General features: G+C 46.5%; 3 protein-coding genes and 1 non-coding gene across 8 annotated transcripts in view; 3 read left to right on the forward strand and 1 right to left on the reverse strand.

The window, feature by feature from the left end:
* The window catches only part of LOC134908966 (protein eva-1 homolog C-like), a 600,054-nt gene that overhangs the window by 301,473 nt on the left and 271,464 nt on the right, over positions 1 to 27,117 (reverse strand). For all 5 annotated transcript variants that reach the window (XM_063915258.1, XM_063915260.1, XM_063915259.1 and 2 more), the window contains 2 exons: positions 4,255 to 4,378; positions 2,937 to 3,089 (listed from right to left, as the gene is read on the reverse strand). In XM_063915258.1, the coding sequence (XP_063771328.1) occupies positions 2,937 to 3,089; positions 4,255 to 4,378 (277 nt within the window). The remainder of the gene's footprint in view (positions 1 to 2,936; positions 3,090 to 4,254; positions 4,379 to 27,117) is intronic.
* TRNAR-UCU (transfer RNA arginine (anticodon UCU)) lies at positions 13,605 to 13,690 on the forward strand. Its single transcript is given in 2 exon segments — positions 13,605 to 13,641; positions 13,655 to 13,690. It is a non-coding gene; the product is annotated as a tRNA-Arg (tRNA).
* LOC134909200 (serine/threonine-protein kinase SBK1-like) lies at positions 20,065 to 22,003 on the forward strand. The gene is made up of 3 exons (XM_063915826.1): positions 20,065 to 20,188; positions 20,500 to 20,702; positions 21,221 to 22,003. The coding sequence occupies exons 1-3, from the start codon at positions 20,065 to 20,067 to the stop codon at positions 22,001 to 22,003; spliced, it is 1,110 nt and encodes a 369-aa protein (XP_063771896.1).
* LOC134909216 (serine/threonine-protein kinase SBK1-like) overlaps positions 22,323 to 27,117 on the forward strand; it is a 40,274-nt gene continuing 35,479 nt past the window's right edge. The window contains exon 1 of the mRNA XM_063915869.1: positions 22,323 to 22,354. Coding sequence (XP_063771939.1) covers positions 22,323 to 22,354 — 32 coding nt within the window. The remainder of the gene's footprint in view (positions 22,355 to 27,117) is intronic.

Genomic DNA, 27,117 nt, shown 5'->3' on the forward strand with positions numbered 1-27,117 from the left:
TAGAACCTGCGTCGAGTGCAGCTAGCCAGTAAGGGGCTTTGTTGCGCTCACTCCCCCATCCTGCCGGCATTCTGCTGCTGGGATCCCAGTGTCAGTATACTGACCACCGGGATCCCAGCAGCTGGCATATCATACCCAGCCCCTACAAACAATACACTCGGCAAGTGGGCGTCTGGTGGAAGCCTTCCGGACATTCCCCAGAGAGTAGGCAGGTATGTGTAATGTACTGTGCAAAGAGTGCTACAAATATCAGTAGACACCAATCATTGGGGAAGATGTATTAACCTGGAGAAGGCATAAGGAAGTGATAAACCAGTGATAAGTGCAAGGTGATAAAGGCACCAGCCAATAAGCTCTGATATGTAAATTAACAGTTAGGATCTGATTTGCTGGTGCCTTTATCACCTTGCACATATCACTGGTTTATCACTTCCTTATGCCTTCTACAGGTTAATACGGGTTCACTCCGATCTCCCGGCAGGCGGCCTCCCGGCGACCAGCATACCGGCGTCGGGAGGCCGGCCGCTGGCTTACCGACAGTGTGGCAAGCGCAAATGAGCCCCTACGCGCGCCACACTATTTTATTCTCCCTCCACGGGGGTCGTGGACCCCCACGAGGGAGAATAAGTGTCGGTATGCCGGCTGTCGGGCTCCCGAAGCCGGTATGCTGGTCGCCGGGAGCCCGACCGCCGGCATACTGAAGACCACCCGGTTAATACATCTGCCCCATTGTTCTATACAACAGCACTCTGCCATTAAATATTGCCTAGTCTTACTGAGCAGAAGGAGACATTCTTATCTCAACGGTGGAACTTGTCAACAGAGAACAGTTTTCCTATTTTGTACTGTGAAAGTCTAATGGAGCGGGAGAGGTCATTCCAGAGGTTAGGAGTGGCCGGGATAAATACTGAATGAGCGTGGGAAGTGGTGACCAGGGAAGAGGTGAGGTGGCGATCCTTAGAGCGTAGCGTGAGGGCAGGAGTATGTGAGGAGAAGAGGTTGGGGATTTCAGGAGGAGCGGTGAGGTTGAACGTTTGAATGTGATTGTGATGCAGTGCAGTGACTGGCAGAGGTAGAGCACTCAAGAAAATGAGGCGGCAGAGTTGAGGATAGACTGCAGAGGATCGAGGTGGGAAAGGGCCCCATACACTAGGGAGATGTATCTCAGCAATAAGTTGCATCCAATTTTCCTGCAATCTGGCCGGGAGCCTACCGGGAGGCCTGTGATTGCGATTTCATACTTCCTAACCCTCTGTTCCACGCTCTCTATGTACCCCATCTGTCTCACCACTGTCTGTCTACCCCTCCCCTTTAGAATGTAAGCTCTCACGAGCAGGGCCCTCTTCCCTCATGTGCTTATCCTTTCTTACTTTAATAATCTTCAACTGCACCACATCCAGCAGTCTTCTGCCACCTGATACTTATTCCAGTGTCATCTGCTGATGTAACTATGTGTATTTACCCTGTACTTGTCCTATATTGTCGTCAACTGTAAGTTACTGTTTTCCTATTTGATTATTTGTTTATGTATTCTGTAATAGGGCGCTGCGGAACCCTTTGGCGCCATATAAATAAAGGATAATAATAATAATAATAATAATAATAATAATACTTGAGTGTATTTTTACATGTGATTTATCTCATGCAATCTAATGTTATTCAACCTATTTCCATGCAAATGAGATAAATCTAAAGTGCAGCACGTGTGATCTGCGATTGCGATGGGAGACACACGGGAACGCGCATTGCATCGCAATCGCAGGAAAAGGACATGCAATGTGACACTTTTCATGAAATCCGTCTCAGCAATTCGTCTCAATTGTATGAAAACAGGCAATATCGCACTAGTGGATGGGGCCCTGAGGAAGGCCACATAGGAGTAGATTACAGGAATCTAGGTGGGAAATGATAAGGACATGAATCAGCATTTTAGCAGCTTCCAATGAAAGGACTGGTCTGATTCTGGAAATGTTGCAGAGTTTGAAATAACGTTATTGTGAAGAAGAACTGTAAGGTGGAGAGAAGGAATGGGCAGAGTCACAGGTGACACCTAGGTACTTAACTTGGGGAAAGGTGGAGAGCCAGACGCTGTCATCAGAAGATATTATATGGAAGCTAATACGTTTAGCCAATGGATTTATTTGAGCCAAATTGGACTTAAATTGGACTTAAGCAAACCAACTGGCCACATACTTTGCGCTTACATGGACAGATTTAATGAAAAAAATGGGGGCAGCACGGTGTCATAGTGGTAAGCACTGATGGTTCACAGCACTTAGCTCAACTCCCAGTCATGGCCTATCTGTGTGGCTTTTGTGTGTTCTCCCCAGTTTGCATGGGTTTCCTTTAGTCGCTCCTCTCATGATCCAAAACACACACAGTGACTGAATCTGTCCTAGGTCAGTTACTGTGCGCATTAAGCTGATTATGTGCTTACCACTGAGCAACCCTGCCATAGACATCTCTATGTCACTTATATAGTAGTATAACAGAGTAAGCTCTGCATTCCATACACAGCAAAAGAACAAAACCTGTTCCTAGGAATCATAGCAAAGACTGTGAGCATACAACCTCCTATGTTGCGCACGCAGGCAGGGAAAGGACGGGGATATATTTGGCCAGGAAAAGATTAGCTGACCTTAAAGATTGGACTTTAAAGTTCTGCATAGACAGAAAATCCAGATATTGGTGACCGTTAGTGCAATCTGCAAATAACCGCACAATCAGACGGACCAAAGAAATTTCCCAACCAGATTTCTGCACATGCCTGCAAATGATCCAATTGTCTTTTATCACATGCATCTTGGACATCGCAATCTATTTAGGGCCATGCATGTAACGACATCAGTTTTGCCAAGCCAGTACCTATAATGGGGTAATTGTGGCCAGTCTTCTTTTCAGGACCCAGAAGATCCAGCTGTCTGCTGCGTACTCACCGACTGAAGGCATGCCCAGATTCTGAAATGGACACTCCAGGTTGCCACCCTGGAGTCGTCCAAATGTAGCTGAGTAGATAGCAATGACGGTGTTCCTCTTACAGGTCAGCCGCAAGCGGTCGTCTTCACAGGCCACCTTGCTCTTGTACTCATCTGCAAGCACAAACCATATATATTGCAGCCAGTCACACTGGACACGGGGACATTGCTGTAACCACAGTGAGCAGGGAGAGCGTTTCCATCGTAAGCCTGAAGATGTTGCAGTGCTATACAAACTACTAATGCACAATACCATCACAATGCCAACAGTCACTTAATAAGCCAATACTATAACAGGGCTTTATAAATTTAGACCGTAAGTACTCTCAAATACGCAGACCCTCCCAACATGCCGCCTTCCACCTGATGCAGTGTTTTACCTTCAAATCCCGAGTGAGTGAGTGAGTGAGTGAGTGAGTGAGTGAGTGATGAGAAAGTTGAAAGGAGTGAGTGAGTGAGTGAGTGAGTGAGTGAGTGAGTGAGTGAGTGAGTGAGTGAGTGAGTATGGGAAAGTTGAAAGGAGTGAGTGAGTGAGTGAGTGAGTGAGTGAGTGAGTGAAGATGGGAAAGTTGAAAGGAGTAAGTTTGTGAAGCAGGGAAGGAGTCAGTGAGTGAAGAAGTGGATGAGTGAGCGAAGAAGGGTGGAAGAAGACAAAGATTAACGGAAGGTGGGAAGGAGTGACTAAAGGAGGGAAAAAGTAATGGAAGGAGAAAGGGATAGGACGAAAGAGGGACTGAGGGAAGGAGTGAAGAACTGAGTGAGGAAGGGAAAGTGGAAAGGAGTGAGTGAGTGAGTGAAGGAGGAAAGGAGTGAGTGAGTGAAAAAGGGAAGTGAGGAATAAGAGAAGGATTGACGGAAGGAGGGACTGAAGGAGGAAAAGAGAGAGAGAAGGAGGGACGGAGGGAAGTGATGGAGGGAGGGAGGAAGGGAGGGAATGGAAAGGAATGACATTATAATGGGAAGTTTGGGAGCATGGCACGTTTGCTCACAATTGTATAATCGCCAGGACTGAGGGACATCTACTGTATGAGAAATAGAAAGTTGCAGTTCTAACACCATTTGTTTAGTTTTAGTAGGACGAAGGCAACATCTACAATCTAGATCTTGACTCTCCTGGTGCTAGGTGCTGGGCACTGGCCGGTGACAGTTCTCCAGTAGAGTGTGACCTCCATACCCCGACTCCCATGCTCAGAATGTTATTAATGACACAGGGGTCATACAATGATCTGAGGACAATGCAGGGAAAAAACACTGTGAGACTCTGGGTTCATGTACTTACTTGGCCTGCATTTGTACCACACAACCAAATACTTGCTGGTCCCCGGACACGGATCCGACCCAAACAAACGGCTATTGACGAGGAGCTGGCAGTTCCTCCGGTCCTGGCACTCGTCCAGCACTTTCTACACAGGTGCACAAAACACAGCACTTTAGTAGTTGTAACAAAGTCAGACATGAACGATTCACTGCTGTAGTAGAACAAGCGGACGGGAATCTATAAAATAATGCTACAAATAGACTAATGTGCAGTTATAACGATCAGTAAAGAGCTTGATGAGATGCATCAGATTTGATTGGTCCGCACTAAGGGGGTCATTCCGAGTTGATCGATAGCTGCATTTGTTCGCAGCGCAGCAATCAGGCTAAAAAACGGCAGTTCTGCGCATGCGTATGCAGCGCATTGCATTTCAGTCGCACTGCTGGCCGCAGAGTGATTGACATGAAGTGGGCGTTTCTGGGTGGCAACTGACCGTTTTCAGGGAGTATGCGGAAAAACGCAGGTGTGTCAGGAAAAACGCAGGCGTGGCTGGGCAAACGCTGGGCGGGTTTGTGACGTCAAATCCGGAACTGAATAGTCTGAAGTGATTGCAAGCGCTGAGTAGGTTTTGAGCTACTCTGAAACTACACAAAAAAAAATTGTAGCCGCTCTGTGATACAACCGTTCGCACTTCTGCGAAGCTAAAATACACTCCCAGTGGGCGGCGGCATAGCGTTTGCACGGCTGCTAAAAACTGCTAGCGAGCGATCAACTCGGAATGACCCCCTAAAGGCAAGCAGCAACAGGGCGAAGGGGCTCTTCCACACTGAGGGGCAGATGTATTAAGAATGAAGAAGTGATAAGTGCAAGGTGATAACTCACCAGCCAATCATTTCCTAACTGTCGATTTACATATTGGAACTGATTGGCTGGTGCGTTATCACCATGCACCTATCACTGCTTTATCACTTCTCCTGGCTTAATACATCTGCCCCTGAGTCACATCAGACCTAGAAGGGTGCTCTGCTGATGTCCCAGGCAGCGACCCCACTCCTCTAACAAGTGACATGTGCCTAATGGTAGTGGCGGTACTAGGGAGGCCAATCCCGGGATGGGGATCGGCGGGATCCCGGGATTTGGGCCCAAAAATGCCGGGATTTGAACCCCGAGATTGGAGCATCCAATCCCGGGATTCACGGGATTATACTGCGCATGCGCGGCGGCGGGAGGGTGGGTGTGTAAGTAATAGTACTTACTCATTTAGGCGGGCAGCAGCCATGAACAAGTTGAACGCGCGCGGCACTTCAAATGTAGCGCCGGCCGCCAGCCAATCAGAGCTGGCGGACCGGCAGCCAATCAGGGAAGCGGCAGCCAATCAGGAGCGACTGCTGCGGCCGCTTCCCTGATTGGCTGCCGGTCCGCCAGCTCTGGTTGGCTGGCGGCCGGCGCTTCATTTGAAATGCCGCCGTGTTCAGTGTGTTAATGGTTGCCGCCCGTCTAATAGTAAGTACTATTACTTACACACATGATCCTCTCTCCCTCCGTGCAGCCTTCCTCCCTCCCTGCCGCGACCTACACCCTCTGTCCTGAGTCCCGCACCGCTACCTACACCCTCCCTACCTCCCGCACCGCTACCTACACCGTCCCTACCTCCCGCACCACTACCTACACACTCCCTACCTCCCGCACCGCTACCTACACCCTCCCTACCTCCCGCACCACTACCTACACCCTCCCTACCTCCCGCACCGCTACCTACACCCTCCCTACCTCCCGCACCACTACCTACACCCTCCCTCCAGCGCTGCTCCCTACAATTTTCTCTAATCCCTACTGCAATCCCGGGATTGACCGTTTTTCAATCCCGAATCCCGGGATTGAAAAAACGGCCCGGGATTGGCCTCCCTAGGCGGTACTTGTCCTGTCCTAGATCAGACCTGGCGTGGAACAAGTACATTTCAGTACAGCTATCCCTGCGATTTAAATTTAGTACATAGCGGGATTGTCATGTAAAAAATGATCATCCCCGCTGCGATACACTACACTAAAAAAATTCAGCCACTTCCGCAATTTTTAATACATAGTCTATCACTAGCATTGCAGCTGGAAATAATATATACACATTTGGGGGTCTATTCGTGAAGCAGCGAAAAAGGTGGAGAAGTGAGCCAGTGGAGAAGTTGCCCATGGCAACCAATCAGCTTTTAAGTAACATTTGTCAAGTGCATTCTATAAAATTATACGTAGTAGCTGATTGGTTGCCATGGGCAACTTTTCTACTGGCTCACTTCTCCACTCTTTTCGCTGCTTCGTGAATAGACCCATGTTATCATAGTAAACAGTACAAAGATTTAACATTCTGAGCCAATATTGCATAGTAGAAACACAAATACCACAAGACATATATAAATTTAAAATGAATTTGAGTAATCTTTTAATCTACAAAACATAAGCATTTATAATGCACAATCTTGTGTAGCATAAATAAATGGAGGATACATCCTAAACAAACAGTATACTTTATCCTCAATCTCAATATATGAATTATATCAGCGGTGGCCAACCCGTGGCTCTCGAGCCACATGCGGCCCTTTCTATCTCCACATGCGGTTCGTAAGCTCGCACGGCACCTCCCGCTGCCCTAGTTTGCAGTTCCCGACGCCAATCAGGAGTCTTAGCTGCCGGTCCGCGAACTCTGATTGGCTCATGGACCGGCGCCTAATTAAAGAGAATCAACACCGCCAGAGAGTGAAGACTCTCCTCCCCTCACAAGCAGCAGACTGAGCAGAGCAGCATTGCGGCGGTGAGCAGCACTTGGGGGGGTGCAGTGTGGGGACATGTGTATCTTACCCTGGGGGCATATCTGGCACTGGGGGGACGTGTATCTGGCACTGGGGGCATATCTGGCACTGGGGGGACATGTATTTCTGGCACTGGGGGCATATCTGGCACTGGGGGGGACGTGTATCTGGCACTGGGGGGACATGTATTTCTGTCACTGGGGGCATATCTGGCACTGGGGGGGACGTGTATCTGGCACTGGGGGCATATCTGGCACTGGGGGACGTGTTTCTGGCACTGGGAGCATATCTGGCACTGGGGGGGACATGTATCTGGCACTGGGAGCATATCTGGCACTGGGGGGGGACGTGTTTCTGGCACTGGGAGCATATCTGGCACTGGGGGGGGACGTGTATCTGGCACTGGGGGCATATCTGGCACTGGGGGGGGACGTGTATCTGGCACTGGGAGCATATCTGGCACTGGGGGGGACGTGTATCTGGCACTGGGAGCATATCTGGCACTGGGGGGGACGTGTATCTGGCACTGGGGGCATATCTGGCACTGGGGGGGACGTGTATCTGGCACTGGGGGCATATCTGGCACTGGGGGGGGACGTGTTTCTGGCACTGGGAGCATATCTGGCACTGGGGGGGACATGTAACTGGCACTGGGGGCATATCTGGCACTGGGAGGGACGTGTATCTGGCACTGGGAGCATATCTGGCACTGGGGGGGGGGGGGGCATGTAACTGGCACTGGGGGCATATCTGGCACTGGGGGGGACGTGTATCTGGCACTGGGGGCATATCTGGCACTGGGGAGGGACGTGTTTCTGGCACTGGGAGCATATCTGGCACTGGGGGGGGGGACATGTAACTGGCACTGGGGGCATATCTGGCACTGGGAGGGACGTGTATCTGGCACTGGGGGCATATCTGGCACTGGGGGGGATGTGTTTCTGGCACTGGGAGCATATCTGGCACTGGGGGGGGACATGTATCTGGCACTGGGAGCATATCTGGCACTGGGGGGGGACGTGTATCTGGCACTGGGAGCATATCTGGCACTGGGGGGGACGTGTATCTGGCACTGGGGGCATATCTGGCACTGGGGGGGACGTGTTTCTGGCACTGGGAGCATATCTGGCACTGGGGGCATATCTGGCACTGGGGGGGACGTGTATCTGGCACTGGGGGCATATCTGGCACTGGGGGGGACGTGTTTCTGGCACTGGGAGCATATCTGGCACTGGGGGGGGACATGTATCTGGCACTGGGAGCATATCTGGCACTGGGGGGGGACGTGTATCTGGCACTGGGAGCATATCTGGCACTGGGGGGTACGTGTTTCTGGCACTGGGAGCATATCTGGCACTGGGGGGGGACATGTATCTGGCACTGGGAGCATATCTGGCACTGGGGGGGGGGGGACATGTAACTGGCACTGGGGGCATATCTGGCACTGGGGGGGACATGTAACTGGCACTGGGGGCATATCTGGCACTGGGGGGGGGACGTGTATCTGGCACTGGGAGCATATCTGGCACTGGAAGCATATCTGCCACTGGAGAGATGTGTAGCTGGCAGTGGGGGCATATTTGGCACTGGGGGCTTATCTGGCACTGGGAGGACATGTGTATCTGGCACTGGGGGGATGTGTATCTGGCAGTGGGGGCATATTTGGCACTGGGGGCATATCTGGAACTGGGGGGACATGTGTAGCTGGCCCTGTGGGCATATCTGGCACTGGGGGCATATCTGGCACTGGGGGGAAATGTGTATCTGGCCCTGTGGGCATATCTGGCACTAGGGTCATGTCTGGCACTGGGGAGACATGTGTATCTGGCACTGGGGGCATATCTGGCACTGGGGGCATATCTGGCACTAGGGGCATATCTGGCACTGGGGAGACATGTGTATCTGGCACTGGGGGCATATCTGGCACTAGGGTCATGTCTGGCACTGGGGAGACATGTGTATCTGGCACTGGGGGCATATCTGGCACTAGGGGCATATCTACACTGGGGAGACATGTGTATCTGGCACTGGGGGCATATCTGGCACTAGGGGCATATCTGGCACTGGGGGGACATGTGTATCTGACACTGGGGGCACTGGGCATATCTGACACTGGGGAGATGTGTGTCTGGCAGTGGGGGCATATCTGGCACTGTGGAGACATATATGTATCTGGCACTGTGGAGGAATATAGGTAGCTGGCACTGTGGAGACATATGTATCTGGCACTGTGGAGGAATATATGTAGCTGGCACTGTGGAGACATATATGTATCTGGCACTGTGGGGGCATATATGTATTTGGCACTGTGGAGGAATATATGTAGCTGGCACTGTGGAGACATATATGTATCTGGCACTGTGGGGGCATATATGTATTTGGCACTGTGGAGGCATATATGTATCTGGCACTGTGGAGGAATATATGTATCTGGCACTGTGGAGGAATATATGTATCTGGCACTGTAGAGGAATATATGTAGCTGGCACTGTGGAGACATATGTATCTGGCACTGTGGAGGAATATATGTATCTGGCACTGTGGGGGCATATATGTATTTGGCACTGTGGAGGCACCCATTTTTTGGTGTTTTTATATGTATGTGGCACTGTACTGGGGCATTATATGTATGTGGCACTGTACAACATGACTAAAAATGGGGTTATGACACAAGGTCATACTCCTACAAACGTCATACCGAAAGGTGCGTGAATAAAAATGGGGTGTGGTTTTTTGTGACAACTATGCCACGCCCCCATTTTTGCTTTGCGCATGATATGGCTCTTACCCTTGACTATAGATCTTTTCTGGCTCTATGCCACTGACTGGTTGGCCACCCCTGAATTATATAGTGATAATAAAAAAACAACAGTGTTTTCATTAATCAATATGTTGTTAACTTCAATAGTCGCTGGTGTAAAGACACTACTGGCTAAATTGAAAATACAATTATATCCCTTTCACACAGAAAATCAAATTATCGGGTTAAGAAGTCTTACCCGGTAATTTGCCGATAAACACGGGTCCTTTTTCTGTGTGATAGGGTCAACCCGGGTTAAAATTTTCAGAACTTTGACCCAGGAATATACCAGAAAATTTTCAGAACTTTGACCCAGGAATCGACCCGGGTTGACCCTTTCACACAGACAAAATACCCGTGTTATCCACAAATTACCGGGTAGAACTGCTTCACCTGGTAATTTGCTTGGGGGGGGGTTGTCAAGCTAAGCGACACTGAAATGGCGGGAAAAAAATAGGAATTTCAGCTTTTCTGTCTGAAAAGGGCTTTAATAAATCAAATCCTAACCTACAATATGATAATGACATAAGTAACATTACACTGTTATCTTATAAATAGGAAATGTTATTTCCATCGTTTAAATTGGGAGAAGCGCCAGAATTTGTACATCTTATTCCTTGTAGGGACTCCGCCTATCAGAATGCACCTTGTTACAGGAAATAGTACACCTCAGAGGTGGAAGGACTAAACGCTACTAAGAATATGGGTTGACATGCATTAGGTCGACATGGTCACTATGAGTCAAGCTAATGTGTGAAGTGTGGTCGACCTAATGACCATATCCCGCTACTAATTCGAGGTTTGGAAGATTCTATTCCACCCATTTCCTACATTTTCTGGTGTAATTACCTGATAGGCAGCATTGAAATACTGATTGGATTGTAGATGCATTTATGTACAGGGCTTACATGAGGAGATTTGTCGGCACAGGACAAGGGTACTTGTTTTCAGTGCAACGCTCATAGCATGATGTTTTCTTGTACCACCCATAGCGTTACCTAATACACCCCACTGGCTGTCCTGTGGACAATTGTCCATAAAGCCAGGGAACCCTACAGTACCTTCATTATTCTCCTGTTACAGAGGACTGGGGCTAATTGAGGATATGGGATGAAAAGGGCTGACCATTTTTTCTTAATTATTTTACAGCGTACTGACCATAAGAACAGGGAACAGACCTTTTTATGTTATTGTTTTACTTTATACCACTCTGGACCTCTGTTTTTTATTGTTATAGCTTGTTTGTTGTTGTTTCTTTTACATCCTGTTGTTTGAGCAGAAATTGACCAGACTCTCATGCAGCAGCATTCCTAATGCTGAGTGCACACTGGCCGATATATCGTCGGCCAGTGTGTACCAATGATATGTCTGTGAATACCGTCGTTCACAAACATATCGCGTCAGCCCGGCAGCACACACGATGAGCAATATATCTACAGATATAATGGTGCATCGTCGTGTGTGTACAGGCGGCCAACCAACCGCCCGTACACTCCCTGCAAGAGATGGCGCTGATTGACAGCATAAGTGGGCGGGGGCATGTAAATGCACGCCCACTTTGTGACGTCAGTCCCGACGGATCGGGCGGTGTGTATGCACAACACACTGCCCGGTCCGTCTATAGATATATCTGCAGATCAATTGATCTGCAAATATATCTATCAGTGCGTACCCAGCATAGTACTTCATGCAAGCCTAGACAATTGCACCTTACTGTAAGTGACCCACGTCGACAACTGTAATATAACTTTGCATGATACCTTCTATGCAGTGTTAAATAAAACCACAGTCCTCTAATTACTTAGTTATGCAGTGTAATGGATGGCGCATTGAGTAGACTTCTAAATCCCAGATTGTACAGCATAGAGTGTAAGCTAGTGAGCAGGGCCCTCCTACCTCTATGACTGTTTGTTTTTACCCAGATTTGTCTTCTAATTGTGCCCAGTTGTAAAACGCAACGGAATTTGCTGCACTATGTAAGAAACTGTTAATAAATACATAAATAAATAAATAAATAAATAAAGAGAGTCGCACACAAGGGAGGACCTATAGCGTGCTATTGCAAAACAAAACTTACTGTGTGAGATTAAAATAGGCCAAATGAACCCACGAAACGCACAGCCTATTCAATTTTCGGGGAACATTTATCGGTGATAATTTTTTCACAAATCTCACTTCACCTACTCTGAGCAGGTGAAAAGTTGGGAAAAGTCACTATTTTAAGGTAAATATGTTTGGATATGGTACAGAACTCCTGGGACACCCCCCTTAATGACTAATTAGGCATGTTGAAGTTTTTAATTCTTTTTAATTGGCCAATAATGACATGTCATTTTTGGGGTGAAAAAGTACAAAAGTGATGGAAATTGGAGTTCAAGGTATGGGACAGGTATATTGGGGTGCTTTATGAGTAGGACAGGTGTTTTTAGGCTTGCAGGTGGGAGTAATCGGTCTGTTTCCACTTTTTTTTTAACTACCCTAAAATGACCCAAATATATACTTATACCCATTTTCATGTACCCCAAATTTAATGAGAGCAGTTATTTTGCACAAAAAAACTTGCTATCATTTTTTTGCATTTTTTTAAAAAATGCATATAACAGCCATTTCACACAATTTAAGTCCCCAAAAACTCTCTAACGTGATCTCTAATACACTTCTCTTCTGTTTTCCTATGTTAGTTTAGCATTTTTTGGGGTACAGGCTGATTTCCCCATTTTCACTGCAACAATTTTCACATGAAACCCGTTTGGAATTAAATAGGTCGAAAAACGGGAGCGCGAAAAATTGCTGCGAATTTGCGGATAATTGAATACCCTAGTTTGGATCAATCATAGACAGACATCCATAGTGTAAAGCTGTAATATATAATTTGGGAGACCACCCCAGTCACTTGCTGCAAGCGCACAGCGTCTATTCACAGGAGACAGAGGACGCTGGGGGTATAATGACGAAAATGGGAGGTGTGACAGGCGGTCGCAGCATTCCTGCTAAGCCACGCCCCCTTTTCGGGCACGCGCAGCTTCACCACACAGAAGAGTCCTGGAGCTCTAACAATGAAAGTTGGGAGGTATGCAATGAGGTTACGCAGACCTGCTGCTGCAGCTTCATCACTGAGGCCAGGAAATCTCCATCAGAACACGGAGACCCTGGCCTCAGCAAAGGCGACATGACTTTTGTGAAACGGAGACCATCTGCGCCCCCCTCCAAAACTCAAACGGCTGCAGACTATCACTCAGCTGAGGTCTGCAGCCATACTACGTCCAACAACACAGGCGGAAGTACTGCACATGCGCAATGGGTCCGACACATGCGCAATGTCCCCAGCATCGGAAGATTGCGTATAACTTCGGATTACGGGTCCTGAATCGCCCTCCCTGATGCCTTACTATACATTTTTACTATATTGTTCATATACTTCTGCCACCTGATACTTAATCCAGTGTCATCTGCTGGTGTAGCTATGTTTATTTACCCTGTATTGTCCTATATTGTCTTCAACTGTAAGTTGCTGTTTTCCTGTTTGATTATTTATGTACTCTGTAATTGGGCGCTGCGGAACCCTTGTGGCACCATATAAATAAAGGATAATAATAATAATAATAATATACAACCAATTTTTTTTATGGAGCTGCACAGTCTGCAGGGGTTAAAGCAGCTGAGCCGGGAGATGTGCCCAGCAGAAGTTTCAGTTTCACCTCCTGCTGTCTAGCTGACACAGGACTCCGTGTACAACACTATACAGAGACTGCCAGAGGCATGCAACAGTTGGCTCTGTGGCGCAATGGATAGCGCATTGGACTTCTAGTGTAATGTAGACATTCAAAGGTTGTGGGTTCGAGTCCCACCAGAGTCGTGTTTTAGTTATTTTCATGAACATCTGCAAAGACAAAAAGCATTTATGCAAATACTGTGTGGTGAAAGACGGATACACTGTAATATGCTGTAAAAGTGTCATGTGATTAGAATGATCTCATTCTGAGCTATTGAAGTTGTGGGCTCCAGTTTATTTCAGCTCCCAAAAATGACTACTACTGATTTAATAATAACTGCTGTAGTGTTCTCAGGAACACAGATCACACATATCTTGTACTCATGATCCAGGTCACCCAGTATGTTTTATCCGTATCCGGTCTTTAGGTCGACATTCATCAGGTCGCCCACTATTGGTCGACATGCATTAGGTCGACATGGTAATTTGGTCGACATGGTCACTAGGTCGACACACCAAATGTTGACATATGAAAAACATCAACATGAGGTTTTTACTTTAAAAAAAAAAATAAAAAAAATTGTTTTTTAACTTTTTTATACTTTAAGATCCACGTGGACTACGATTAGAAACAGTAACTTGTGCCAAGTGCAGTGGTAGCAGAGCAAGGCACCTTGCCGCAAACTATGCGAGTGGACACGGTGCACCAATTGGGGTTTCCGGTCACTTTACGAAGAAAACAACACAAAAATAAATAAATTAAAAAACTCATGTCGGCCTTTCTCCATATCGACCTTTTCCATGTCGACCAAATGACTGTGTCGACCTATTTCAGATGTCTACCTAGTCACTGTCGACCAATAGTGGTCGACCTAATGACTGTCGATCTAGTTACTGTCGACCCTATGATCCACACCCGTTTTATCAGCTCCTGTTCATCCTGGCAGTATTCCATTCACTGTAAACTGCACTGAATTTAAAAAAAAAAAATAATTTTAAAAGTACTTTGTTTTGCGACATCAGTTCATTAATTCAGCACAGTTTACTTAGATTGGAAGAGTGTAGGAAGGAAGGCTAGAGGAGGATATTATGTACTGGTAGAAATAAGAGGGAAGAACAGGAGCAGAACTTTGTGTACTGCAGTAGATCTGAAACCTTGGGCCATATGTAATGGCTTGCGAGACGCCTGGAGCTTCAAGACTCCGGCTGAACTCGTAAGTTTTTTTAAAGGTATCCAGACTCTGGGCCGACAGCACTTATGTCGACGCCTATTGGTCGACAGTGACTAAGTCGACACCTGAAATAGGTCGACACGACCACTAGGTTGACATAAACAAGTTGGACATGGAAAAAGGTCGACATGAGTTTTTCATTTTTTTTTTTATTTGTTCATACTTTACGATCCACGTGGACTACAATGAACAAACGGTTAATTGGTTTCGATCATGCAGCCACTTCCAAAACTCTAGAGCTAATGGTTATCTATATAGGAACCAACACCTGTTCCTGATACAATACACAAACAAAAGGGGGTATAGACCACCTGCGCTAAGAGGTAAAACAGACTGAATGTCTTTATCGATAGAAAACTGCAAAATATCCACAGCTGTCTATAATCCGGTAAACGTCCTGTTCACCTTGTCAATCAATGACCCTCATGGAATGGTTTCTTAATATATGCACTTTTCAAGGGATGTTTGAGTGAAAACTCTTCTTACATATTGTTTCACTCTCGCATGCACTGAAAGGTATCTTTATATATGCTGCACCACACCAATTACTTCAATCCCCTTCAAGGAAAAATAACTTACATTCTGATTCTTTCCCGCATGCATATAAAAGTATCTTTCCACTTCCAAAAATCCGTTAACAGATTCCTTTAATATTCTCACAAATGAACATGTAGCACTTTTTAAAAGTCCATAAAAATGTATAAAACAATGTTTAAAAAAACCAGACTCGGACTAGACTTCTTGAAGCAGGAGAAAGAAGAATCACCGACTTGGCGTCCGCCTCTGCAGTCAGCGGGTGCACGCAGCTGATGGAACTATGAATTCGGCTTCTCCTCTCCACTGTCTGCCGTCGCTGGAGGTACGGGGGTGATTAATGCGTTTCAGAGACGCCAATCTTGACAAAGGAGAACGGTCAGTCAGTTCAGTATGTAACCTACTGCTTTGGGCCTTATTCAGTACGTGTCGCAATCACATTTTCCCATCTATCGAGCCAGTGCGCACACGCAGGGCCCGTTCTGTGTGGCCGCGGCCCAGGAGATGTGATCGCATTGTAGTGATGTGAACGCCTCTGCCTAATTGACAGGCAGAGGCGTTCGCGAGGCAGTCGGGAGTGGTGACGCGGCATTGCGGGGCCATGGTGATGAAAATGCGGGCAGGTCCGGGCCGTTGCTGGAGCGGCCGTGTGTGACATCACACACAGCCACTGTAACGGGAAAGACGTCGGTGGTGCGCCTGCATATGCAGTCTGGCTGAATATGCAGGGGCTACAGGTACTTCCCGATGCCTGTGTTATAAATGTGGAACAGCCCTTCACATGCTGGACAGCCTTGCCCTGTGCTGAGCGTCCCCCAGCATGTCAGTGATAGCAGTTACAGTTTTGCGTTTTTATCAGAGGGAACAAGCGCAATGTAGTCCCTTGTGGGCTCACTGCGCTCACCACAGGTTCTGTTCCCACTCTGGCATGAGTCAGCCCCGCCCCCTAAACTTGATGCCATGAAGTAATGAATAGGGGGCCGCCGCAGGGACCAGGAAGCTCCCGACACATCCTAAGGACGTTTGAACATCTCTGCCAGATCTGCAAGGTGCCGTCCTAGGCATCCTGCCAGCCAAATACAGATGCCATGGGTCAGCAACAGGGGTGTAGTATGGTATGCCGGCGGCCGGGCTCCGGGCGGCCAGCATACCGGCGCCGGAATCCCGACCGCTGGCATACCGACAGCTGGGCAAGCGCAAATGAGCCCCTTGCGGGCTCGCTGCGCTCGCCATGCTGCTGGCACGGTGGCGCGCTACGTGTTCCACGCTATCTATTCTCCCTCCAGGGGGGTCGTGGACCCCCAAGAGGGAGAAAAGATGTTGGTATGCCGGGTGTCGGGATTCTGGCGCCGGTATACTGTGCGCCGGTATCCCAACAGCCGGCAACCTAAATACCACCCCAGCAACAGGGGCTGCCCCTTGGACTTGCGCCCTCAGCTATGGCACCACTCGCACACCCATAGTTAGGCCCTGACAGCGGGTAAGGGGCTTATTCATCAGTACAGCTGCTGATTCTGCTATTCCTGCATCTGTGTGATGTCACTTTCTGTACAGATGGATGAAGCAATATCTCTTTTGAGAACAAACATTCCGTGATATCAGTCAAAATATTCCTACAGAGATGTCTCCGGGGGCATACAGTTCATTTCCCTTGTGATTTAATCAGAATGAGCCGCCTTATTAGCACTTTTGTTAAATGGGCAAATCCTGAGTTATGTGTACAAGCTTAAAATCTACATAGACTATATGGGTTGGGGTCGGGTGACCGGCGGTCGGGATCCCGGCGGTGACCATACCGTCGCCGGGATCCCAGCCGCCAGTATGCCGGCAGTGGGTGAACGCAATGAAGCCCCTTGCGGGCTCAGCACGCTGCGGGCTTGGTGGCCCGCTGCACTCGTCACAGGTTCTATTACCACTCTATGGGTGTTGTGGACACCCACGAATGGGAATAGCCCAGGGCCCCCTTTCCGGCATCCTGGCGGCCGGGATCCTGGCGTCTTTATGATGCCCGCCGGGATCCCGACCGCCGGTCACCTGACTACATCCCGATTATATATTATATATGGAAGATATATAGATCTATTGCAAAGTTTATGTACAGGTTGAGTATCCCTTATCCAAAATGCTTGGGACCAGAGGTATTTTGGATATGGGATTTTTCCGTATTTTGGAATAATTGCATAACATAATGGGATATCATGGTGATGGGACCTAAATATAAGCACAGAATGCATTTATGTTTCATATACACCTTATACACACAGCCTGAAGGTAATTTTAGCCTATATTTTTTATATCTTTGTGCATTAAACAAAGTGTGTCTACATTCACACAATTCATTTATGTTTCATATACACCTTATTCACACAGCCTGAAGGACATTTAATACAATATTTTTAATAACTTTGTGTATTAAACAAAGTTTGTGTACATTGGGCCATCAAAAAACAAAGGATCCACTCTCTCACTCTCAGTCAAAAAAGTCCGTATTTCGGAATATTCCGTATTTCGGAATATTTGGATATGGGATACTCAACCTGTATATGCTTTGTACTCATTGCTGTGCATTTTGTCTTATGTATACTTTTTGTACAGCGCTGCATACACCTTGGGGGGAGAGAGAGAGAGGGGGGAGGATGAGGAGGAGGATGCAATGGCTGTGTATATTATACATATATTCTAAAATATTTATTCTCAGCATAAATAACACAACTGTCACAACAGGATACAGTAGTTTCAATAAAGATATAACATTTAGTTATTGTAATTAGCAAGTATGTACACATTGAAATAAACTACTTGTTGGTGGGATGTACATTTATCTTTATAACCATAAGGTGACCTAATTCTACGTACAAGTACCGTCTGTTTTGGGCATAATGATGGAAAGATTGGATCATCTACAAAGTTCTCAAAACTTGTGTATAATTTACATTAACAATTCCAAAGAACTGATGATGATAATACATAGGCCCCTCCCTGCCATCCATTGTGATCTGGATCTATTCACATCTCCTGCAATCATAATAGTCTTCATGAATGGACATGTTCTAGGTGATACAATGATTTGCATTTACATAGAGGTTCATGGTCTTCCAGTTAATTCTGGGAGGGGAGACACCTCATCCCCCAGGCTGGACTCCCCATATAAGACAGAGTAGTTGATGCTCTTCAGACATTCATTTCTGAGGAACTGAATGCTAAGGACTATCCACAGTAAACTGTACAGATTGGACATCTCAGCAGATTCCACCCAACTTGTTGGACTAAGCCTGCCCCACAACTCCTAGGAGCAGCTCCCCTGAAAACTCCTCTTCGTCTGATGCTCCACTGCTTGGGTAAGTCCATATTTCATGTTCTAATGTTTCAGCTCCATCATATTGTTGGTTATACTTTTTGAAAAATGTCCATTTATTTACGCTGTGTGGTATAATCTGGTATTATGTTGCTGGTTGGTGGATGTAGCCAGATGGTGAAAAACCTTAGCATACCACTTGTCAACAATGAGGATTTTAAGGGGAGATATAAAAAAAAGCTTGGAGAGAGATTAAGTGGAGAAAGATAAAGTACCAACCAACCAGCTCTTACCAGTTGTTTTACAGGCTGTGTTCGAAAAATGACAGAAGCCAGTTGGTTGGTACTTTGGGGGTCATTCCGACCTGATTGCACGCTGCCGTTTTTCACAGCGCATCGATCAGGACAGAACTGCACATGCGTATGCAACGCGCAGGCGTGTCGTACAAGTGCAAAGTGGGTCGTTGCACAGCGATGCAAGGAGCTGGACAGGAAGAGGGCGTTTGTGGGTGTCAACTGACTGTTTTCTGGGAGTGTTTGGAAAAACGCAGGCGTGTCCAAATGTTTGCAGGGCGGGTGTCTGACGTCAATTCCGGGACCGGACAGGCTGAAGTGATCGCAAGAGCTGAGTAAGTTCAGAGCTACTCAGAAACTGCACAAATTGTGTTTGCATCTCTCGGCTGCAAAAGCGATTGCACCCTTGCACAGCAAATATACACTCCCCAATGGGCAGTGACTATGCGTTCGCAAGGCTGCAAAAAGTAACTAGCGAGCAAACAACTCGGAATGACCCCCTTTATCTCTCTTGAATCTTTGATAAATATCTACTTTAAACCTTAGAATTTGGAGGTTGTGAATATTACACTCAACACTTTTTAGAACCTGCAGTTTGGCATTCTTGTTTATCATTCAATTAAAAAAATAAAAAAAAAGTCCTCATGCATACTCTCTTGACCATTCATGATGCACTGCTGTGCTATGATTTGGTCATTTTTTTATTATGACTACCCATGGAAAATCTGTCCGGGTGCTCAGTGACAGTGACTTCCTATCAAATTTCCTATCTGTCAGTCACAGACACACAAGGCAGTCCCTCTAGGACTGCCAGACCAGGCAGCGATAAGTAGAGAGCTGGCTCCCTGTAGGAAGCCACTCCCTGCCTTTGGTGCAGCCCAATCCAGCTTCTATGGGCTACAGACAATGCAGTCCATAGAAGCCAGGGGTTTGCGCATGCGCAGTCGCACCGCTGCGTCTGCACCGTTCCCCGCACCTGCCAGATCCATTGCGCAGGTGCCGAGACCCCAGACTGGCTGTCTCCTCTCTGGGCATGAGGGTAGCGGCAGCCCCCCTATTACAATTAGGTAGGTGCCGCCACTGATTAGGAGTTACAACCCTTTCACGTATTTGGTCAAAACCAATAATTTTTCTTGTATCTACAGATCCAGTCTAATCTTCTAGATGAAGATGGAAGCCACTCAGGATTATCAGATCCAGAGTGCCCTGGAAGATGACTTTCAAGTTTTGAAGCATCTGGGCCAAGGAACTTATGGTGAAGTTGTGATGGCTCGTGAGAGAGGAACAGGTAAAAGCCAACAGTCCTACATTGGTGGTTCTAGAAAGGTTTCATTGATGAACACAGATAAAGTGTAATCAGATTTCTATTCCAAGTGTTAGAACAAATGTGACTTTTTTGGATTGCATAGTATATAAGATGATAAATGTGTCTTACAGAAACTACCGCTAGTAATGTTTGAAAAGTAAAGTGAATGTTTGTGTGTTGGGGGTGGGGGGATGGGGGGGTTAATGAAAAAGTTATAGGCTGGTTAAGTCATTTTATGGGAGTTTGGTGTACTTTGCATTGATTATTGTGCATAATTGTTTCCCCCTAATTAGGTAAAACTGTTGCCCTAAAGCTAGTCAGGAAGAACCGATCCACACAGACGGCTTTCTTCCATGAGCTCTGCGTTTCCATCTACCTCTCCAGCTTCGAAGGCATCATCTCTACTCATCCCATCTTCTTTAATTCTGCAGACCACTACGTTTTGATCCAGGAGCTGGCGCCTGCCGGTTCCCTCCATTCCCTCATCAAGCGTGGTGTAAGTAAGAAGCAAAAACCCTGGATATTTTAATGTGAAAATTCTTGCACGATAAATTGCATCCACTGTATTGTAACATTCAGCCCTATAAAACTTATATTGAGGTAACTCATCCAGGTCATAATATGAGCCAAGGAATGTTCAGGAGGACATATCATTTTGCAAATTATAAAAAATAAAGTAATATGATCATACATGGTATAAATTGCAGTTATACTATGAGGATGAAGGTTAAATTCAATGTCCTTATCTTTTTCCAAAAGTTTTCCTTTTAATATATCTTACTATCTTTCTGCTGCAAGCCCAAGTTAGAGCCTATGATGATTTAGATTGTATGGCTGACTATCCCAGACATCTAGTGACCTTCAGGTGGCACAGCAATCTGCAAGCCCACACCGCACAAAACAGTAGCTATTTCAGACCATAGTATCAATTTATAATATTTACCAGCTAATTGTTTAAGAAGTCCACACAATTTGCCATATATACCACTAAAATGGTGTTTACTAAATTTTCAGGTTGGAATTCCAGAAACAATGGTGAAACGTTGTGCAGTGCAGCTGACCAGGGCTCTGGAATACATGCACAGTAAAGCACTGGTGCACAGGGACCTGAAACCGGATAATGTGTTACTAATGGACAAAGAATGCCACCACATTAAGCTGAGTGACTTTGGATTAACTCAACTTGCAGGTACCCTTGTTCCATTCATGTCGCCCATCATACCCTACATGTCACCAGAACTCTGTGACTTGAAACAAGGAGAATTCCTACTCTTGGATGCTAGTGTTGATATCTGGGCCTTTGGTGTGCTGCTCTTCGTCGCATTCACTGGAAACTATCCATGGAAAAGGGCTGTGGCTGAAGATCCACTATTCCAGGAGTTCATCTCCTGGCAAAGCGCTGTACAGCACATTCCACCTCCAACATGCTGGCAGAAATTCAGTAGGAAGGCTCAGGACTTGTTCCATGTCTTGCTCTCCAAAGATATTACCAACAGGAACCTAGTTGGTATCATCCTGAATCAATTCCACTTTCAATGGGCAGTCGAGGAAATTCCACAGGAAACCAGAGAGGTTGTTGTTGAAGAAGGAAATATTGAAATTATAGAATATGAGGGCCACATAATTGTAATAGAGGCACCAGATGAGTATATTATTGTGGAAAACCTCAGTGAGGTGGACTATATTATTGTGAACTATACCTCAGAAGACTCGCTTTCTAATTCCAGCACCTCAACATTTATGCTCTGGACAGACAACAGCAGCCTTGACCTGGGCTCTGAGGTACAGATTGTTTGACCTCAACAATTTAAGAGATGGTGGTAGATGAAATTCTACCAGGGAAAATACAACGTAGAAGCCAATGCACGCTATTACCAGTGTAAGCCTATCGTCAACTGGAAGTGTCAACGTGACTATGTACCCTAGAATTAGCCAGCCCAATGATGTTGGCGAAGGTTTCACAGTCACCAAATCAAACTACAAGGTCACCAGCAGTTAGGACCAACGGAACACTTGGGATGGCTGAAGACCATTGATGAAAACCTAGACAAGAGCCAGAACCCAAGCGGTTGAAGAGAGCAGGAAGAGAATTCTTCTGCCAAAGGACACCAGAGTGATGGCGAGGTTGGAACAGAACAACCAGAAGGGGTGAGGTTTTTCCATTCTGTTCTGTTTATTTTAATTCTATAGTCATTGGTAGGTGGGAGATGATTATACCATTGTGGCTGAGATATATGATACATGAATATCACGCAGCTTGGTTTATGATCCTAACATTATATTCTCTTTAATTATAAGTCCTCCACCATTAAATTTCAGAGACTTTTTCTGACTCTCTCTGATTTCACTCCAGGCCATATTTCTCCATCTCTGCATGACATCTGACTACAGAACTTCCCCTTGACATCTCCCTTTGAAAGCCCTTTCTCTATCTACAAGTAATATCTAACTCTGTATCTCTCTCTTTATGAGTGAAATCTGATTCAGGATTGGCTTTCCATATACTATATCTCTGTGACTTATAAACCGTGTCTCAATGATATCTGACTCTCTGTGACATCTGTTTCCATCTCTGTATAACATCTCTCTCCTCTAGTCCATCTCTCCCTGTCTGCAACTCCTAGCTCAAGACTGTCTCTTCCTCCCTGTAGATCCCGTGGCCGGCATCAGCAGAGAGTGCAGTCCAAGGTATCCAGGCTGGGGTTGTGGAGGAGAACCATTACTTCATATACGTTAATAAATATAAAAAGAGTTTTATTCCTAATAAATATATTTATCAGATTTCTAATAATTGTGTAATTTGTATTTTTTATTTGTGCACACCATTAATTGGTGTATACACACATATGGGTGATATATCTCAGCATGTCCTAACATTCTCACATAAAACTATTCAATACTATACATATGATACAAGTATGTATGTACATACACAGGGCCGGACTGGCCCACAGAGGTACCAGGGAAACCACCGGTAGGCCCCACTGCCTGAGGGCCCACTCCTTCCTCTTGGGATCAGGTTCCAGACTGTGCACTTGTATTATACATGGTAGATATGTTGCATTACACTGTACTAAACTATTGTGTATTTCAAGCCTCTGTGGAGGCTGGCCACACCCCCTTTGTATGCTGGCCACACCCCTAAGTATGGGCCCCTATAACTGTATTCCCCCCAGTGGGCCCTTCATGCCCCAGTCCGACACTGTATGTACATATATACAGGGCCGGACTGGCCATCTGGAACTTCTGGCAAAGGGCAGATGGGCTGGTGGGCCGGTCTGGTCCACAGAGAGCTGGGAAGGCTGCGCTCAGCGCAGCTCCCGGCTCTCTGGTTTGTCCCCGGCTTCCGCTGCCGGACGTGCCCCGGTGCTAAGCAATATGGGTGCGTGCCTCGAGTCCACACCCCGACTCGCAACATGCCCCCATTTGCAGTGTCCGCGCGACCTTTACATGGTGCGTGCGCCCCCTTTCTCCTTAGGCGCACGCACGCGCACGTATGCCAGGGCCGAATGGAGTCCCCAGCCTGTCCCTGTATATCTATATATATATATATATGTCTACAACTGAGGTCAGCTTGTCCAATTTTTAAGATGATGGTGAGCACCTACGGGATAAGGAATCGATAGATCCTAACATAAGTGTTATCTGGTGGAGAATACCTACTGGATAAGGTATCGAAAGGCCCTAACACAAGTTATTATCTGGTACGGACCTTTTCAATTGTTGTATTTGCAATACACTATTAACAAAATTACTGCACCATAAGGCGCTTGTTCTTCTCTCCTAGTACTATCTATATATATCTATCTATCTATCTAGGCAGGGTATGCCTGGCACTCACACTTTTCAGCAAACAACAGGTCCGGTGCACAACCTCTCATACGAGTATATGGATTCCAAACAGTGGAGGCACTCAGATATAAATAATGGACAACACCTTCGCCGGTACAGCCAATGTTTCAGGGCAGGGGTGTATCTACCTATTGGCCAGGATGGCACTCGCCAGGGGCGCCAGGCAAGGAGGGGGCGCCGCCTGGCTGTGCCACCCGCGGCCAAAGGGTAGAAAATCAGTACTGTCAGACTGTACCTGGTGAGTCTGTTACTGCTGGAGCGGCGCTGGTGTCCGGCAGTACCGCACTTGTAATCAGACTTAAAATAAACTACGGCTCCCGGCAGCCTTTGTTGCTGGGAGCTCCCGGCAGCAAGGGCTGCTGGGAACTGTAGTTTATTGTGAGTCTGATTACAAGTGCGGTGCTGCCGGACACTACTCTGATCTCTACTGCAGTGCGGTGCTGGCGGACACAGGCGCCGCGCCGGCAGTAACAGACTCTCACCAGGTACACAACAATTGTTATATAGCACATTGCTTTAGACCTATTTGTTGTTGAAGATAATAAAAAAGTGTCAGTGTTTGGGAGAAGGGACTGTGGTACCTGGAAAACTACACGATTTTCATGCAATTTAGATGTAAGTAAGTAGTAAGTAAGCGAAAACTTTAACTTGTTGAGTGTAATAAAGAAAATACATATCTTACCTATTTCAAGGCCAGGTTCAAGGAAATGTATATCAGTAAATTGTATAATTGATCATTTTATCTTGGAAGTGATAGCACCCTGATGTTTTTTTCTAACAGGAAGCACTTCTACCATCCAAATAATGGTGTTTGGTTAATGGCTGGGTCCATTTGAGGCCCATCTAACTGCAGCTCATTAGCATTTCATTCAGGATGCAGTCAAGATGCCGGTGTTTGGCATCCCGGCGGTCGGAAAGCTGATGCCAGCATCCCGAAACTGCTCGGAATGCTGATGCTGGCATCCCAACATAGATAGAGATGCAGAATGCCACAATCCGGATAGAGTTGGTGCCAAAGTCTCCACTGGCAAGCCACGTGGGAGGGTTAGGGTTAGGCTGCGAGGGCAGGAGAGTTGGGGTTAGGCTGCAGGGAGGGAGATTAGGAAGGCGGGTTAGGGTTAGGCACCACTGAAGAGGCTTTTGTGGGGGGGGGGGGGGGGGGGAGCGGGTTAAGGTCAGGCTGTGGGAAAGGTGGGTTAGGGGGGAGGGATGGTGTAACGTGAATACGAGACTACTGTGCGGTGTAATGTGAATGAGGGACACTACTGTGTGGCATAATTTGAATTGGAAGTACAATTGTGTCCACGCCCTTCCCCCACAAGACCATGCCCCATTTCCAATACTCACACCTTATTCCAAATGTGTGTAAGGGGGGGCGCCAGTCCCTTACTTTGCCAGGGGCGCTCGGACCTCTAGATACACCCCTGTTTCAGGGATCTCCCCTTTCAGCTTGTCTTAATGCATATCAGATTGCTTGCAGCCCGCTTTGTAATGATTACAGGGGTGCAGAACGATTTTTCCGATCAGATATAGAATCCTATGTTAATGTATTATTGGTTTTAAGGGGTGTTTTGCACAGTTTTGTATGCACTTTGGTGTGTATTTATATTTTTTTGCTAGGCAACCCCACACTGCGAGTGACCTGTCAGATGCTGCTCCTCCGGACCGCGCTCATGTGGTTGGTGACTCACACGCGACGTCAGCGGCGGGAGGAAGCGGTGATTGGCCGGAACACGTAGTGTTGGAGGTTGCTAGGTGATCGGAGCTCAGTAGGAGTGAGCCGCGCCCCCTCCTGGCGCTGACCATGAAGATGGGTGTCGCACCTGTTAGGTCATGCATCGGCGGCGGGAGAGCGGGTCCTTCGTTTTGATTGGTGTTAGGTAAGACTATGTTCATGTATATATATTGTAATGTTTGCAATGGCTGGTTGTGTCTTGATAAAGGGGAGAGATCCCTGAAACGTTGGCTGTAACGGCGAAGGTGTTGTCCATTATTTATATCTAAGTGCCTCCACTGTTTGGAATATATATATATATATATATATATATATATATATATATATATACTGTGTACATACACAGGGAACTACCGCACTCACCATACCTAGAAATGGGGTGCACATCTGCACTCACCACCCCCAGGCCTGCGATCACATTGCTTAAATAATATTACACCGAGGGCCCAGCACTCAACTTACTACATTCATTCACCTCTATACATCAGAACATAAATGATGGGGTTTTAGTTAATGGATTGTACAATGCATTTAAGCTTGCAGCCCAACTTCACGGGACCCCATCTCACTGCAAATCCTACTCTATTGCCTTGACTTTTAAAACCTGTCCATTGCTATCACATCATAGACAAATTAAAATTGTGCTTCAAGGTTTAAAGCTCACCTGCCATCCAACTTATGGCTTTTAAAGGTGAGTCAGTCACCTACACATCTTACAAATTACCACCAGGGAAGCAGCTGACACAGGTTTAGAGTAAATGAGCTTAGAAGGGCGCATGAAAAAGATATGATCACAGAAAAGGTTCATTAAAAAATAAACCACATATATAATAGTACACCAAGAGCCCAGCACTCAACTTACTAAGGTAGGTTACACACTGGTAGGTTCATTGGCTCCCCCAAAAAATGTAACCGTAGTGTGTGCGTGTACATGGGCAGACTAGATGGGCCAAGCGGTTGTCATCTGCTATCACATTCTATGTTTCTATGATATGCGTGGCTCTTGTATTGACTATGATCTAACATACATTTCATAATCTACAGCCTGTTCTAACCTCGCAGGTCCACCCCATAATCCAAACCTGTGTTCTCTATATAGAATATGGCACATTCATTCATCATTGAAGGGTGATACTTGGCAGACAGCGAGAACACTAGTGAAACACCATTTGGGGAGATAAGTGATAGTAGATAGTATAATACAATATTCATTGACGATTAAGGTCTAGAACTAAGTTATTGGTGATATGTATGATATATAAGCTGGACATATGCCGTATCCCTAGTAACAGGGATACAGCTAACACACCAGCTAGCCTATTGC

Source organism: Pseudophryne corroboree, chromosome 4 (genome assembly GCF_028390025.1).
Source record: "Pseudophryne corroboree isolate aPseCor3 chromosome 4, aPseCor3.hap2, whole genome shotgun sequence".
Taxonomy (NCBI): domain Eukaryota; kingdom Metazoa; phylum Chordata; class Amphibia; order Anura; family Myobatrachidae; genus Pseudophryne; species Pseudophryne corroboree.